This window comes from Procambarus clarkii, chromosome 2 (genome assembly GCF_040958095.1).
Source record: "Procambarus clarkii isolate CNS0578487 chromosome 2, FALCON_Pclarkii_2.0, whole genome shotgun sequence".
NCBI classification, from domain to species: domain Eukaryota; kingdom Metazoa; phylum Arthropoda; class Malacostraca; order Decapoda; family Cambaridae; genus Procambarus; species Procambarus clarkii.
Window position 1 is genome coordinate 9,985,413 of NC_091151.1, and position 17,716 is coordinate 10,003,128.

The window sequence follows — 17,716 nt, forward strand, 5'->3', positions numbered from 1 at the left end:
GGAAATCGTTACCCTACCGACATGAAATATTTGATATGGGAGCCCTGCAAGAACAAATCCTCTGTTAGAGTTCCCCGAGAAATATTCACCTCCCATTGAGGTTTGTTCTCCTTTCAAGTGATTTATTGTTTGCCGTGTGTTGTAGGGATTGTGTCCGTGGATGTGGGGTGTGGTTGCGAGTATGTGTGGGTGGACCGAGTTTGAACAAATCCCCAAGGGCCGTGACGAGGATTCGAACCTGCGTCTGGGAGCATCCCAGACACTGCCTTAATCGACTGAGCTACGACAGGGTTAAAGCGAGTCTAAACCGAAGTTCAGTAAAACTTACTGGATCCCACACCCTCTCCAAGGCACAAACCTGGGTTTTGCACAACTCCCCCCCCCCCCCCCCTGCACTCGAGCTATGCCAATAGGCTGTTCTCCCTCTTCTCACTTACATCAAGGGCTGTGACGAACCCTCTTCACGGCCCTTGTGGATTTTTCCATTTGATGCATCAATTTAGTGTGATCTCTGTGTAATGGACCGGGTTTGTTTTGCCAGTTCCTGCGTGCTCCATATTTCTGGTTCCTGCGAGTTCCGATGTGCGCTTGTTTGTGGCGTGGTTGCATGCCCTTTGGGCTGCTTTGTGGCCATGCCTGTTTTTATTCCAATTATTATGAATTCCCACTGTTAATGTCTTTTTGTTTATATGTGTTATATTTTTACGTTTCCTTTCTTCTTATTGTCATTATGTATTGGTGCCTCTCCGTGTGTGTTTCTGGGGCCGGTAGGCTTGTTGGGTTATTGAGTGCGGGTTTGGGTATCATGTATTGTCCTATTTATATATTTTGTACAGTCTTGCATTATGTTCATGCTTTCTACGGGGTGTTTATTGTCGGCCCTTCAGGTCGGTATTTTATGTCTTTGTACTCGCCTAATTGTGCTTGCGGGGTTGAGCTTTGTCTCTTTGGTACCGCCTCTCAATTGTCAATCAACTGGTGTACAGATTCCCGAGCCTACAGGGCTCTATCATATCTACATTTGAAACTGTATGGAGTCAGCCTACCACATAACTTCCTAGTGCATTCCATTTATTAACTACTATGACCCTGAAAAAATTCTAACGTGTGTCTGGCTCATCTGGGTACTAAGTTCCTACCCGTGTCCCCTTGTTCGTGTCCCACCCGTGTTGAAGTGCGTCTTTGTCCACCTTGTCACCCTTTGTAATTTTTTTTTTTTTTTTTTTAACTTATGATTTGTGTTCTTATGTTCTCGGTTTATTGCATATATACGCATGCTTGTGTGTCAAGCTAACGTTACCCTCATGTCTTCTACCGTTATTTATGTACTGTATTGCATTGTGTTTATTGTGTTTCTGTTGCCGGCCCTTCAGGCCGGTATTTATTATCTAATTTTGTCCTTTTATGCTTTTTTGATTTGTGTTCTGTTCTCGTTTTAGTGTATTTATGCTCATGCTTGCAGGTACAAATAAAAACTAGAAAAAGTTCTGAAAGTCAACTTAGGACAGCATCCCTAAAACCGTGAGTTAATTTCGAAAAGTTAAATCATTAATAGGAAGAGTAATCATGACACTTACATTCTCAAGCTGCTGTTGGGAGAGGTTGGTGCCCAAGAACTCATTCAGTGTTCCAAGTTCCTTCTTAATGTCAGCTTTCAAGTCTTCATACAACACAAAGTGCATATTGGGGTCATCCTTTTGCTCCCAGGCCATCATCAAGTTGGGCCAGTAGGGACAGTACAACACTGTAGATACGAATTACATTTAACTACTTTTTACACATAAAACAAAATTTTTAGTCTTTAAATTTTGCAATTAAAATTTATATTTTGCAGGTAGCTACATTTGTTTAATGTGCTATTTCAAGCTAACGGCAGTTATTTCCAGTACTGAAGCAATTATCTTAACTAAATAATTATTAAATTAATGCGAAGTTAAAATTTGCAACAAGACACTAGGAGTTATTGCAGACCTCAACATTGTACACTATTACAAGACTACTAAGGAGAACTGCAACAACTTTTGAAGAAAACCAAAAAGTACTTACACTCGTGGCCAATACTAACCACCTACGTTCAATGGCTAGAGCAGCCTTATCCCACTTGTCCAAACACAGAAGGTACCCACCTACAACACTGCACAACACCCAAACCTGAACACGGAGTATGCGGCCCCAGCGTGAAGCCCGTACTTTGTCCAGCACAAAACGAAGCTGGAAGAAGTTCAGAGGTATGCCACTAGGCTAATCCCAGAATCAAGAGGCAAAAGTTAAGAGGAAAGGCTGAGGAAACTCCCTCACGTCGATAGCAGACTGAAGAGCCCAGGGACACGATCACTACACAAAATTCTCGAGGGAATTGACAGGGTAGACAAGGATGTATTTATAACTGGAGGTATACGTACAAGGAGACAGGTACAGTCGAGTACCGAAATGAGCCAGACATTGGGAATGAACTTTTTCGGTGTCAGCAGTTAGTACATGGAATGCACTAGGAAGTGATGTGGTGGCCGACTCCATACACAGTTTCTAATGTAGGTATGAGGGAGCCTGAGAAGCTCTGGAACCTGTACACCAGTAGATTGACTGTTGAGAGGAAGGACCAAAAGAGCCAAAGCTCAATCCCCCCCCCCCCCCAACAAGGACAAGGACAACTAGGCTAGTACACGTGTGTGCACACGCACACGCGCGCACGCACACACACGCACACACACACACACACACACACACACACACACGTACGTTCACCAAGGGGGCCTCGTAGCCTAGTGGATAGCGCGCAGGATTCGTAATTCTGTGGCGCGGGTTCGATTCCCGCACGAGGCAGAAACAAATGGGCAAAGTTTCTTTCACCCTGAATGCCCCTGTTACCTAGCAGTAAATAGGTACCTGGGAGTTAGTCAGCTGTCACGGGCTGCTTCCTGGGGTGGGTGTGTGTGTGTGTGTGTGTGTGTGTGGTGTGGGGGAGAGAAAAAAAAAAAAAAAAAAAAAGTAGTTAGTAAACAGTTGATTGACAGTTGAGAGGCGGGCCGAAAGAGCAAAGCTCAACCCCCGTAAAAACACAACTAGTAAACACACACACGCACACACGCACACACACGCACGCACATGCGCGCGCGCGCAGCCGAGCGGACAGCCCGGAAAACTAATTCTGTGGCCCGGGTTCGATTGCCTGACCAGGCAGAAACAAATGGTTAAAGTCTTTTACCCTGATGCCGCTGTTACCTAGCAGTAAATAGGTACCTGGGAGTAAGACAGCTGTTACGGAGCTACTTCCTAGGTAGGTGTGGGTTGGTGGGTATGGGTGCGCGCACGTATAAAAAAATATATAGTTACAGCCGATTGACTGTCGAGAGGCGGGCCGAAAGAGCAGAGTTCAACCACCGCAAGAACAACTAGATGAATACATGTACGCACACTCGAAAGCTGAATTCGCCAACTTATAACATTTACCCGCTGTCCTTCCAATAAGCAAGGAAATGCCGAATAGTCAGAACATTTGCGAGGATGATATTTAAACTGATTTAGACTTCAAATGGTGGCAGAATCTTGCCAAACACCCAACCCATCACCACATCTTTAGTTTGTCGGCCGAGTGCTTTCAGTAGAAAATACTATCAACACCACACTATATCCCTCTGCAACATTGTGTACCCAGAAGAGCAACACGAACACTAGAATTTCTACCATTACAAATTATACTGCCCAAACACTTGGTAGACGTTAACACTACATTTGTTTGTGCTAGTTAATCCAACATGTCAGGGCTACCAATGCCTATAACAACCAGTTAATATGCATCACACTAAAAACTAAAGCACTATAATGGGATATTCCCAAGACGCTAGACATCAACCATGATAATGCAAGAAACGACAAGACCGATGGTAACACTATTCACAAAGGATTATATTAAAAGGTTGATGGAAAGAAAAAGAAATCGGAACATTCTACAAAATGGTGCACGAATACGAGCGTAATACTGCAGCTCTGATAATGGAACAACACCCTGTTCCTCCGGGGTCCAGAAGTTTGTATTTGGCCAACGTGCAGCCTAGCAGGAGCTGCATTTCTTCCCCCTCCCCCCGCCCTCCCGGCCCCATTGCAATAGCATGGCATGATGAAAGCCTGTTTGTTATTGTCTCCTAACTCCCCTTGCCACTTCGGGGCGGGGGGGGGGGGGGGAGGAGGTATAGGGTGTTTATGTAGCTTCAGGGCACCAATCCCCCCAGCCACAGGACATGGCGAGAAGGCACCCCTAAGCATACCTAGTTCCCCATCAAACTAAAACAAATGGCAGATCTCATCACAACCCACAAGAGTTAACATAACACACAATGGAAAATTGTGTATTTTGTTTTTCTTATATGGGACACAGCACACAAAGGTAGAGGTGCACAGTATATCATTAAAAAGAACTAAAGCTGAAGGCAAAACAACAAGCTGCCTAAGCAGCAGGATTGGTGACTTTACATAGGCATACATGGAAAAAAAACTATTCATAGTGGAAGCTAACAAGGCCCCGGAGCAGGAGGGATATCATGTATGCACATGGGGGGTCCCTCCAGCCGCCGCCTTACCCACTCGGTGGATGACCTGGCCAGAGACCACCTCTTGTGAGAAACCATTTGGAGAAGTGGTACTCCAGATGACTGCTTAAATGGCTACCAGCTATCCTGGCTGCTGTTCACCTAAGACTATATTAACCCTTATGCACCCTGTGCACAGTTATCCTGGGACCAAGATGGTCTGCCCCCTAGATGTGGTCTTTGACCATATTCTGTAGATAGAATATGTCCAGGTCGGGCTTTCACGGAGCAAATCTCAAGGTCGCTCCTGGCGAGTCCCATATCCTGAAGACCACGCGCACTCTCCTCCTCTCCAATTAAGGGTTATTGAAGAGGCGGAGGCTGTGTGCTTCCTGGTATATTTCCCGACCTTTTGAAGGATTTCTGGGGTGCCGTACTTGTCACTTGTTCTGTTGTAGACGTGAGAGTGTTAAGTTATCAGCAGACCTCTGGGTGTCTAAAATAAAAACGTCATCACCTTTGCAAGCTATGATGTCAGGCTTACAGAAGGTCCCTCCATCCAGTTTACGGACTTCACGTTCCACCTCAATACCTCTTTGCCGCAGGCGGCCGGCTACGAACCGGGTGATATCGTCATGACGTTTCACCCGAGCCCCATGTGTCTTGTGGCATGCCTGGGATATGTGGCCCAGGGTCCATGGTTTCTGGCAAGCATCGCAGAAACCAGAAGCCTCGGGGTCTACCCCTAGCTGCTCTAGACGGTGTGGCTACAGCATTTGCCCTGATCTGGATGGCGTGAGCAAAATCACCTCCACTTAGCGGACAGGTACCGGATGAGACCCCTCTAGTGGCAAGATGAAACACTCACAAGAGGACGCACGGCCGGCACCATCAACCAGGCTGTACAGTTTTGCTTTCCACTTCCTAGAGCGCTCAGTCGTTCTGTTAGAAGGGGTTCCGGCGGCCGTGGTCGGGTCTACCCATTGACGTATTCAAGACACTGCGCCCAGTGGAAAGTTATAACTATAGTAGCCACACTAGCATCCAGCCCTCCATGTTTGGCGATGGAGGCAGGACAGTAACGTAAAGCGCTGAAGCAAGACAGCACATCGTCTACGGCCATGCTACTGTCTGGGGTGCAATATAATATTGGTGTAATGACTGAACCTGACGAATATGGAAGTCAACAATTTACCGCTACATACTACTACATTCAACTATAAAATCAATTACTTGCCGTTTTGTAATAGGTGAACCAAAACAGGGTTGCAGTAAAAGACAACGTAACTAACAACTATTGTCGCTAAATGTAAGAAATGTTAATGCATGGAAAGTTACGAAGCCGTGGGGCCCCGTTAGGCAACTATTTGGATGTGGTCTAATCAGAGTTGCTGCAGAAAATTTAACGTTGCTCAGAAATTATACGAAATCAAAAGAAGACATTTAAGATCCAACTTTAAGTTTGTTGTATTGTATGGCAAGTCCCACCATGGGGCCCACCGTGGGAATGGGGTTCAATGACCTGATGCAGAGCACACTTTCTGACTAAGGTAATAGGTCAGGTCACCAATAACGCGGATGTCATCAGATTCCATATTTGCCGATGTTATGCCTGCATAACCACTAGTCCAAGTATATTAGTGAATCGAGTAGGAGCAGCAATTAAACTGCCATCCTACTACGATAAAGAAGTTATAAACCAAAAGTAAACTAGGAAATATATGGGTGGTACCAGGTGATAGACTACGAGGCCAGCTTTTAAAGCATCTGCAAATTTTCCAAACAGGCTACCAAGTGCCTCAAATAACCTACCAGACCTATAACCCAGTATAGAAGCCTCTTCAGCACACTAAAGTTACCATTCGGCAAGAGAACTGAAAGATTAACATTTGAAACCACCAAGTACAAGCACTAACAACCATAGCTATTTACAAAGTTACGCCCTGGATGAAAAATTACAAACTTGCACCTATAGTTAACAAAACTTGTTTATTTGGAAGCTACCCATTAAGTCGTGGCTGTTAATGTCAAATGTCTGCCACTGGGTGTGGGGGGACTTAGCATACCAGCTGTCATGTGCTACACTTTAGAACAGATTAACCAATGTATTGGCAATGATATAACGAGTCGCATGAATAGTAGTTTTTTTACACTAAATATTAATGTTCGGATCGTGTTAGCTTTATCCAAGCACTTAATTTGTGCCTTTTTTAGAGGCTTCTCAAACACCAAAACGGATTTACTTACAATCATTGTTTATAAAATGCTTGACGAAGTTGTCGAAGGTGCCAGTATAGTTGTGGAACCTTACGTTGCAGAAGTGATAGAATAGCGATACAACCACGTCCTTGGGATCTCTAGCAATGTACACCACCTGAAAAAACATCAAATTAAAGTACAGAAAGCTGGAAATTTAGAGTTTAACATGGAAATCTATTTTTCAAGAAATATTTCAAAGAGATCTCACACACACAGATCACAATAACGTGATGCATCAAATGAACAAATCCACAAGGGCCGTGACGAGGATTTTTCATTTCAAATAGATGTCCAACTAAGACTATTCTCTATACCCACGGTTTAATAGGAGTTATTAAAAGTAACTACTACTGAACACAAGCTCCCTTCCGAGCCCAAAAGTAAATTCTCTTCACAGTTCTTATGTCCAATGTTGGGCGACTGGAAGTTTAGCTGGAGCCATCTATGAAAGCCAGCGAAAGAACATTCATAACTAGACCTGAATGGAAATCTAAGGCGGTGACTAAGGAATATAACAAGAATACAAGATAAATGTGCAGTCTTTAGGGTTATAGAAGTAAAAGCTCCCATGGGTCAAGTCACAGAGCAAGCTTTAAACAATGAAGCAATCCTACTTCTATGTTGTTTTAAGAAATATTGAAGTAACAAGTATTCCCACTCATATCTCCCATATCTAATATTATCAAACATGTATCCACTGATTTGTGTTCAATTTTGTGAACAAATTATATACGCTATAGATCCATTCATATAACCATATATGAAATGCACGATTGTAAGTACCATCAGACCCAGCATCTTACCTTTGACAATGATAGCGTCTGGACCACGTTAACACAGTGCATACATGAGCAAGAAATGTACAGTGGGCATCACCATAGTTTATGCCGATAGCTTTGGGAGGAGGCCATTCCGATCTAGAACGGTAGCGGTCGACTACAAAATGACTTCACTGCACTGAAGAATTTCCATGCAGATTTTTCAAGTTTATAACATCTTTGATGTCTTTTATAGTGGGAAAAATTACCATGAGTGGCAGCCAGGAAGCAAGACATCCTGGAGGTCAGGACATTCAGCAAGGATATGCACAACCGTAAGACAATGCAGTTCGGGCAATAAGGAGCAGGGCGGCGCTCCATTAAGTGCCCGAGAGAAACGTGTACAGCAAATACGTAACCTCGCCAGAACCATTTTCCACCACCAGTTACAGTGGTGCAAATGAAGACAAAGATTATCCTTAAGAACATGCAGTGTGTTACCAGTAATACGACCGACGACCCTGTCAACGGACACCGAGGAATGAATGACAAAATCAAGGAAATCCTGTGCGAGAAATAGGACAAGTGCAGATAGCCTCAGCAGCAGCATTCGCAGGCTCATTAAGAAACTAATATGGCTGGTACCAAATGCAAAACTAGACCGTTTTAAATCGGCTGGACAAACGTACAATGTTAAATTTCGACTACCACAGGATGCACTTAAATGACAAGAGCCATGAGGGCACTGCGAGAGTCAACTACAATGACAATGTAATGTCAATAGTGAGAAAACAGTTGAGCATACGAAATGGCATAGTTCTGCCAGGAAGATGCTGGTCTACAGGGAAACGCAACACAGGTGTTGTCAGGAAATATAACAGTAGCTTGTACCGTCGGCAGACTTGGACCCATCTGAAGACTGCAACGAAGCAGTTGTGTGCAAAGAAAGTAAGTTTGACAATTGTAGGAGGGAATAGAAGCTTTTGCAAGGTGAATCAAGGTTTCGCAAAGCTTTGAAGTGCGGACCCCCTCAATGGCACCTACGATGGACCAACACTGAGGAATATTGGTAACTAATAATATCTTGCACGCTAGAGAAAACGGTTAAAGGAAGATAAAGAGGAACAGGGACCCACAGGAGAGGCAACGATCAAAGCACGACATAAGCTAGACTGACCGTGTTGTAGGGACCGTGTAAGGTAGCAGACACAGTAGGGATCACGCCAATCCTGTAGAGACTGGATGCCGGTTAAAGCACACAGGGTCAAACGAAATGCACCTAAGCCGAGGTGTAACCCAATATGGTGAGCATCAAGACGAAGAGTTTAAGGAGAATCCGACTAGTAAAAGACTGCCATAACCGAGTTTAGAAATCACGCGAGAGGAATGTGAATAGGGAAGCATCTCTCCAAGAAGCATTGGACAAGACTAAGTTAAGGGCATTAAAACATTCAACTGTGAAGCAAGAGACGGGAGGCCACCAAAACAGTCTTGTCAGATTAACCGCTAAAGTTTCTACTAAATGTTATACAAAAGGGGACTGCAATAACCTAACAAAAACTAAGGATGAGCAAGTTCCTAACTATTAAAAAGTCTTTGCCTTTACACATACTGTTGTAGAAAACTTGGGCCATAATTGGTACCAGAACGACATTGCTTCAATTCCATGTTAAAGCCACCGTTGGGAAAAATTCGAGTCATTTCTATAGAAGAGGGTAAGATCATCAACATAGAAAGTGGAGAAATTCCCAGAGTAAACGCTGGAAAGACGACCATTGAAGGCAACCAGGAAAAATAAAAGTACTGTTAACACTTCTTTGGGGGTACTCTTTCATATTGTTGAAAACATGTAGCGAAAGTGGTACCAAGCCTCGCTCTAAAGGAACGACAGAGGAAGCCTTGCAGAAAGAGGGATATTACCACGAAAGGCTTAACTAACTAGGTCGAGACAGTGTCGTTCTCTCGTCCCAAGTGAACCCGATTTCCGACAAGGAAGAACACCCGCCTCAAGCCACTCCCTGGGACTGACAACACCCGCCCCAAGCCACTCCCTGGGACTGACAACACCCGCCCCAAGCCACTCCCTGGGACTGACAACACCCGCCCCAAGCCACTCCCTGGGACTGACAACACCCGCCCCAAGCCACTCCCTGGGACTGACAACACCCGCCCCAAGCCACTCCCTGGGACTGACAACACCCGCCCCAAGCCACTCCCTGGGACTGACAACACCCGCCCCAAGCCACTCCCTGGGACTGACAACACCCGCCCCAAGCCACTCCCTGGGACTGACAACACCCGCCCCAAGCCACTCCCTGGGACTGACAACACCCGCCCCAAGCCACTCCCTGGGACTGAAAACACCCGCCTCAAGCCACTCCCTGGGACTGACAACACCCGCCTCAAGCCACTCCCTGGGACTGACAACACCCGCCTCAAGCCACTCCCTGGGACTGACAACACCCGCCTCAAGCCACTCCCTGGGACTGACAACACCCGCCTCAAGCCACTCCCTGGGACTGACTACTCTTCTATCTCCCCCTCCCCCCGCCCACAGATGCAGTTACAACTATTCGGTAAATACTGAAATGTGCATGGAGAGAGATGCCATAGCGTCTGTGGATGTTATTCGAGCCCGCTGCCATAGAACAGCAGACTATCAGGGTAGACGAGTTCCAGGGAGAGAAAATCATAGGATAGCTGGAGATGTAGGGGAGGGGGGGGGGAAGGGCAAAGTGACAAGATTCAAGAAGGATTCCGAGAGAGGAAGCAGTGAACCAGAGCCAACAACCGAAAAGTGTGAACCCAGTTGGGACGCGATCGACATCTGATCCCACCACAACAGAACCTTGGAGGTGAAAGACTGGAGAAATCTGTAACAAACTTAATCTCCATCTTACGCAGTTTTTCAGATCTGGGGAAGAGCAGTGTCGATCATAATGACTGAGGATTTCAAACTCCTGCTTAGCCGCACGGATGGCCCCATGGGCCACTGCACTTTCCCCAATTAAATACGAGAATCTGCGTTTACCGGCGCTGGTGTTTCTTCCAGGCTGCACGCTTACAGCATACACACCGAGCAGCAATTTCTACCAGGGAACACTTTCGCTTGTCCCGAGACTATAATTAATGATGCAGACCAAAGGTAGCAAATTGTCACCTTGGGAGGGGTGAAAACTTAACAAGGATGGGAAAATGTTATGGAGGTAAAGAACCCGCCATGTGAAATCCAAATAGAGAGAATATGAGCAAAGAAAGATCAAGACAGGAAAGGGTGAAAGTGTGCAAGTCAACATTAGTCGGTTCACCAGAATTCAAAAAGAGGTCCAACTCCAACTTTTTAGTAGGTGGTTACTACTATTATTACTAATAATAGTAGGTGGTTACTACTATTATTACTAATAATAGTAGGTGGTTACTATTATTATTACTAATAATAGTAGGTGGTTACTACTATTATTGTTTAAATATAAATAGAATATCGTCCCAATGTGTATACCGGCAGTTATAACTGCCCAAAAGGATCACAGGCTCTGGTAATGAGTAACAGGACCTAGATTCAGGAAGCTCTGTGTATTTCTTCGTAAGTGGGTATGCTACGAAGGTTCCTAAGTGCGCCCTAAGAAGATGCTTAGGTGCGATTCAATAAGGTATACTTAGGAAGAAAAATTGTTGGTTCACCTGCGTGCCGATAGAGGTCACGACTGTGTTTCGTTTGGCCAATCAGAGAGCAGCAACATTCTTCATATTGAAGATTTAGCGCTGGCTTATCGGAGCTCTACTGCCTCCTATTTACGTCGAATTTTCTAATAAAATTAGTATATTTCGAAGTAAAACAATATTTTTTCAACTTCTACAGCCAGCACCGACATTGTAGTAAACAAATATGTTACATTTGTTGTTTACCTACGTAATTCTAAGAGATACTGTGTAGCTGTCCTTGTTGCTCGGAAGATGCGCTGACAATTATTGTATATATTTACTGAATTTACCCAAGGGCCACTAACTATCTAGTGACCTCGAAGAGGACAGAAAGCCGGCGGCTTGTTGAAGGGCCCGCCAATTGTCTTAATTATATTTTTTAGCTGGAATTTGGCATTTACGGCTTCAGCGGGTAGACGGTTCCATGGGTTTATAGCCCTCTTGGTGGAAAAAAAACATCTGTTTTCAGTCCTACTTGAGAGAACATACTCTCCAACACTATATCTGTGATTGTCCTGTTATCAGTGACTTCATACCAAATGGTATGAGGTATTTTGAGCTCTGTAATTACTTCATACACTCAAGAATATTGGAAGATATTCTTGTGCTGCACCCAGATTTTGCCAGTGGAGGCTAATAGATCAGCATTAAGTATTTTGTTCTCTCCTAATTCCATGTATGACTGGCCATCCTGTGAGGTGAGCTTGTAGCTGGTTTTTGATCTACACTGTGTGGTCCTTTAGACAGAATAGGGAAGCAGCACATTGCTGTGTATACCTAAACATGTTTAAAAATACATTGTTTGAGAGGAGTTTTGTAGAAACTGGTAAGAGTAATTATAATATAATGTTTCCATGATTCAGTGCTTACCTCTTGTGAAAATTGCTTAGAGTTGTTTAGTCAGAGTTGATTTGTTTTTTGTATTGAGGCTGGTATTTTCTAAATTGATTCCATGTACAGTATGTCTAACCATCCTGTGAGATGGGAGTATTAGATAAACTTATAGCTAGTTTTTTATCTACACTGTGTAATATTCCATATAGAATAGGGTAGCAGCACATTGCTGTGTATACCTAATCTTCTTAATAAAAAAAATCAGTAATAAAGATTTTAAATTATAGTTTGTATTATTACAAATACAGCACTGTATTATCCTTATTAAATCATGTTGACCATGGATCATTAAGATCTCATGTTGATATGTAATACAAGTCATATTTCTTTTGAACTGCTAATCCATGCTAATCATTCATTAAATTGTGCATTATGTCTCAATTTTTCACTTCCTTGGATATACTGTACAGTACAAAAAGATAGGAAAAAATAAACCAGTAATATTTCTTTCATTATATTTTTCATTTAAATAACTGCATCAATATTTTTACAGCTGACAGGATTTGTTTTCCCATACAGGTGCATTATTTGTTAAAAAAATTTGGTTTATTGTTACACACAATGGTGCTACATAGCCTTCCCAGCTTGGTGCCTTCTTTTAATACTTACTGATTAAAAAATAAATAATAAATACATTTTATTCAGGAAAAGTACATACAGTTGATTTACAAACATAATGTTGGATTTATAGGCAGAGCTAGTACATACAATACCTAAAGCCACTAATACTCTAGCATTTCGGGCAAGGTGTGGGGGGAAAAAAACGGACTAAAACTTAATAGTAATCGGGATTAGGTATAAATTGTGTTGAAAGAAGGAATAAAAAATACAAAAAGGGGGTTAACATAGCATAAATCAGCAATTGCACATGTTGGTGAACAGCGTTGTTTAAAAAATAGCAAGACATGGGTTGACATTTAGGAGGTAAGTTAGGTTACATGGAGTTAATTAGGCAGTACTTGGTTTAACTCTTAAACTGGTTGAGAGAGGTACAGCCGTTGACATGATTCGGGAGGTCATTCCACATTCTGGGTCCCTTGATTTGTAGAGCACTTCTAGTTTGGTTACACACAGCCAAATTGAGTAACAGGAAGAGGTCTTGGACACAAATTTGTTCCATGCTAAATGTAGAGGAATCAGCTGAGTATTCCTCAAATAAAATAAGTTGCCTCAGCTTATAAGGTAAATAAAATAAGCATTTCTCAAATAAGTAGCTGCCTCACTGCTACATAGCCTTCCCGGCATGGTGCCTTCTTTTGATAATTACTTGTTCCCCACCCAAATTGTATAACAGGGAGAGGTCTTGGACCCCTACTTCCCTCTCTCTTTTTTAATAATCTATATATTCATAATTATAGCTTTAAGTATTCAATGAATAAAGTTTTTGACATTTTTACCCTTTTCCTTACCTAACATCATTTGTGCAGCATATTTTTATTTTATGTCTCGCCCAGATTTAATTTAAAAATAAAACCAAACTAAATAAATTAGAAATGGGTATGTATAGCTAAGGTACACCCTTACTACTAGGTGAACAGGGGCATTTGGTGATAGTAAATGATCCCATCAGGCAGGGCTCATCACCTTCTCTCATATTTCATGTTCACCAGTGTTTATTTACTTAATAACTACTGGTATAATATCTTGCTATTATAAAACTAATTCTACTATCATCAAACACATATTTACTTCAAGTTTCAAGCAGAGAATGCATATATAACTAACACGAAGGATTACTCTCCACTAGATTCACCAGCTATAATGTTTTGGTCATGTTCCAATATCATAAATCGATCCCAGTGTTATGTAGTAGAGAAAAAATGACATATCCAGTTTACGTAAAGCTACGAGTGGTCGAAACCACACTTAAATCCCGGAATGAACTTACGAAGATTTTTCCACTTAGGGTAGCTCTTTGAATACGGACGTAGCCGCCACGAAGGCGCTAAGAAGGAATTCGTTCTTAGCTAAGAGGAAAAACCTTCGTAAGTACCTTCCTGAATCCGGCCCCAGGTGTTTAAGAACAGGAAAAGTATGCGGAACATTTGTGGGAGGAGAAATGAAACACGTACTATTTACTCACAAAAATACGAGCAGCAGAGGACAAACAATATCTACCGTTAAGGGTTCTACATTAAGATGGATCAGGGCATTCCTATACCCAAGAAAACTAAACATAGGGGTTACGTTAGAGTGGGAAAATTTAAGTGGAGTGCCTCAATGGTCTGTCCTGGGACCTCAGTTATTATATAAATGATTTTGATTCAGGTTAGAGCAGCAACATTTGCAAATTTGCCGATGATACAAGTATTGGGAGGGTAATTAACACTGAAGACTCGCTATCACATCAAGATATTACCACGAGTGGCGCTCAGAAAGCAAGACATCCTGGAGGTCAGGGCATTCAGCAAGGATATGCACAACCGTAAGACAAGGTCTTGTCTTACCTAAATAAGACTTAAGACTGTCTTAAAACCTAAATAAGGTGTTCAAATGGTCAAAAGATTGGCAGATGCAGTTTAATGCCGACAAATTTAAGGTTTTGAGGCTAGGTAATGAGAGTTATAAAACACGAGCTAAATAGTGTAGAGATTATGGAGTTATGGTTAGTAAGAATTTTAAGCCAAAAATTCAATGCATAAATGTTCGTAATAAGGCAAATAGGAAACTGGGATTTATTAATCAAAGCGTTAGTATCAAGACACCTGGTGGTGGTGTTCAACTACAACTTACTCTGGTTTGGCCCCATTTAGATTTTGCAGTTCAGTTTAGGTCTATGTACAATAGAATGGGTATAAATTCCACTTTAATGTGTCCAACATAGGATGACTAATTCACAAATAATTTGAATCCCGTCTTGTACAGAAAGATTAACAAAGCTTAAATTGCATTCAATGGAAAGGCGAAGAGTTAGGGGTGACAGGAGAGGTTTACAAGTGGATGAATGGACATAAAGGAGATTAATAGAGTATTTAAAGTATCAACACAACAGAACACGAACCAATGGGTATAAACTGGACAAATTCAGAAATCTGAATGACCCGGGTAAATACTGATTCGGTAACAGGGTTGTTTATTTGTTAAACAAATTACTGTGTAACGTGGAGATGGGGTCCCTCGATTGTTTCATATGCAAGTTGGATACGTATTCGAGTGGGATTGGGTGGTTATAAATAGGAGCTGCCTCTTATGGGCCAATAGGCTTTCTACAGTTATTCTTATATTCATAGGAGATTTATTCCTAAATTGAGCATCTGACACCTGCAAGAATAATTGAGGAAACAAGGGACCTAATATCATGTGATTTTGACCACCTAAAGAGTGACAACGACAACGAGGTCGAGTAAACTTATCAATCTGGATGATAAAATGACCTTGGGCCTCTGGAATATATTTAATGTCCTCTTGAAAGTCTATTAGCGCTAAGTCCAGTCGCGACATGGTGTGAGAGACTGCCAATGTTGGCATTTAACTAGGCAATTTTAGATACCCGAACTGGAGGTGTCACTATTGAAAGACTACGATCCCAGGCAGTATATCGCCTCCAGAGAAGGGGCTGTAACAAGAGTGCCAGTTCAGGTTGGGTTAGAACCAACTTGGGTATACATTAGGAGTTTATGGATGTTAAGTCATCAGGACATACTATCTATGCGAGAAAGATCAAAATACGTAGCCCACTTGGCAGGACCAAACAACTCTTTGAACATATGAGGTTGGAGTAATCATGCACATTAGTGCGTGGGAAGTACGGGGCTGTACTTCCCGTAGGAGTAGTGTTAAAAGATGCCGTTGTCACAAGAGTCACTCCAGGGTGTAGGTGGTCATTACTGGGGGCCCTGGAGCTCAATTCTGCCACGGAAGAGGAATGGGAGCAGAGAGGGCCAATCAGGAGTCAAAGGAGCCAGGTCAGGGCCCAACAGCCTGGGTTATGGAGCCCCATCTCCCATCACCAGCAGACTCGGGTTGATTGGAGGAGGGGTTAATCGCCCACCTCACGGGGCCTGAGTAAATAGTTCGGTAACTATGCAGCATTGATTTCAAAAGCCTGCGAGTGAAGATATACCACCTACCAGGACACCTATGGGAGGCCAAGTGCTGGCAGGAAGGGGTGAACGTCCCCTGGAGTACTCCCAATTTTCAACAGTCTCATTGCCTCTTAACATTCTGACACTGGTGGGAAGCCTTCTCCCATGGCTGCATACCCAGCCATCCACCAAAGGGATGGCTGGGTATCCAGCAGGACACTCCGTTGACCTGAACAAGCTCCCAATGGGTGTACGTTAGAGTGTAAAACGCCCAAAGAGGGGTAGAAGGGGCCAAGATAATCTTCACCAGCCCAAGGAAGTCGTGCGTGGGCCCCGTCACCAAAACTCGTTTGAGTGTGGCAGGGTAATGTAGCACTTATCACATGGCACATGTCTAAGAATTATCACTCATTCAAGCAACAGCAGTCAAATGTTACTTGATAAAGATCCCACTGAGGTATAATACTCTAGTAAATAAAATTTAAGAATCCTAGATCAGGACTGTTCAAAGTAGTGTGCCACTAAATGGAGGACTGCATTTGGCGACTAGAGCACAAGTATCATAATTATGGCTCACCAGTTTAGTTATGGTCAATACCCAGCCCAGCCAGAGTCATTTCTTCTCTTACTGGGGTAGTAAGGAAGGTAATGCAGATAGGACTAATGATCTGCATAGTCATACTTTAGAATTTTGTGTGTGGTAATTAGCATAAATGATCATCCAGGGACAATTAAGACATTAGGAGAACATTCAAGTCAAGAAATGTCTAGTGTTATCCAACAACCAAACTCTTCCGCTCTTCATACTGTCCCTGTGTTATCCTTGCACATCAACGTAGACAATTTTGCAAAATTGAGGAATCTAGCACTTTAAAAGTCAAAATTTAAGTCAAAAAGACCAAAAACTATGGCCTCATTGTAACTTCGACGAATCACAAGAGACATCACTCCACAGTAATCATTTGGCTGACAGAATGGACCACCAGATGAATTGTGTGGGAACCAACGTTGCTGCTCCCAATCACAAAAGGAAAACTCTTCAGTACAAGTTCCGACAGTGATGGCAATTGGCGTTCTGTGACCAAAGCCAACAGGAAGAACCACTCCATTCTGACGTACCGAGAACAGTCCTCTACAGATGAGCACGCCAGCTACTGATTAAATCTGCACTGCCAGTCTTCTAGGTACACCATGATGTCTCCTCGTAAACAACAAAGTACCCCAAGCTCCAGATCAAAGCAAAGCCAAACCTCAGAGGCAAATATATTCTAAGGTCTGAAGACTAGACAGCTGTAACCATTCTTAAAAATTACAGAAAATGAGACGAACTAAAACCAGAGGACAAAATAAGGAAAATCATTGTCCACCACAATTATAAGGGCGTCTGACGGCTGAGTGGACAAAGCTTCGTATTCGTAGTCCTGAGGTTCCGGGTTCGATCACCAGTACAGGTGGAGACAAATGGGCAATGTTTTTCATCCTGATGCCCCATGCCCCTGTTACCTAGCAGTAAATAGGTACCTGGGAGTTTGACAGTTGCTATGGGCTGCTT

At 43.0% G+C, this 17,716-nt stretch overlaps 1 protein-coding gene across 1 annotated transcript in view; it reads right to left on the reverse strand.

Moving 5' to 3' along the window:
* Positions 1 to 438: 438 nt before the first annotated feature.
* LOC138367348 (sulfotransferase 1A1-like) overlaps positions 439 to 17,716 on the reverse strand; it is a 46,240-nt gene continuing 28,962 nt past the window's right edge. The window contains exons 5-7 of the mRNA XM_069328788.1: positions 6,774 to 6,900; positions 1,578 to 1,744; positions 439 to 636 (exon numbers count right to left, since the gene is read on the reverse strand). Of these exons, the coding sequence (XP_069184889.1) occupies positions 439 to 636; positions 1,578 to 1,744; positions 6,774 to 6,900 (492 nt within the window). The remainder of the gene's footprint in view (positions 637 to 1,577; positions 1,745 to 6,773; positions 6,901 to 17,716) is intronic.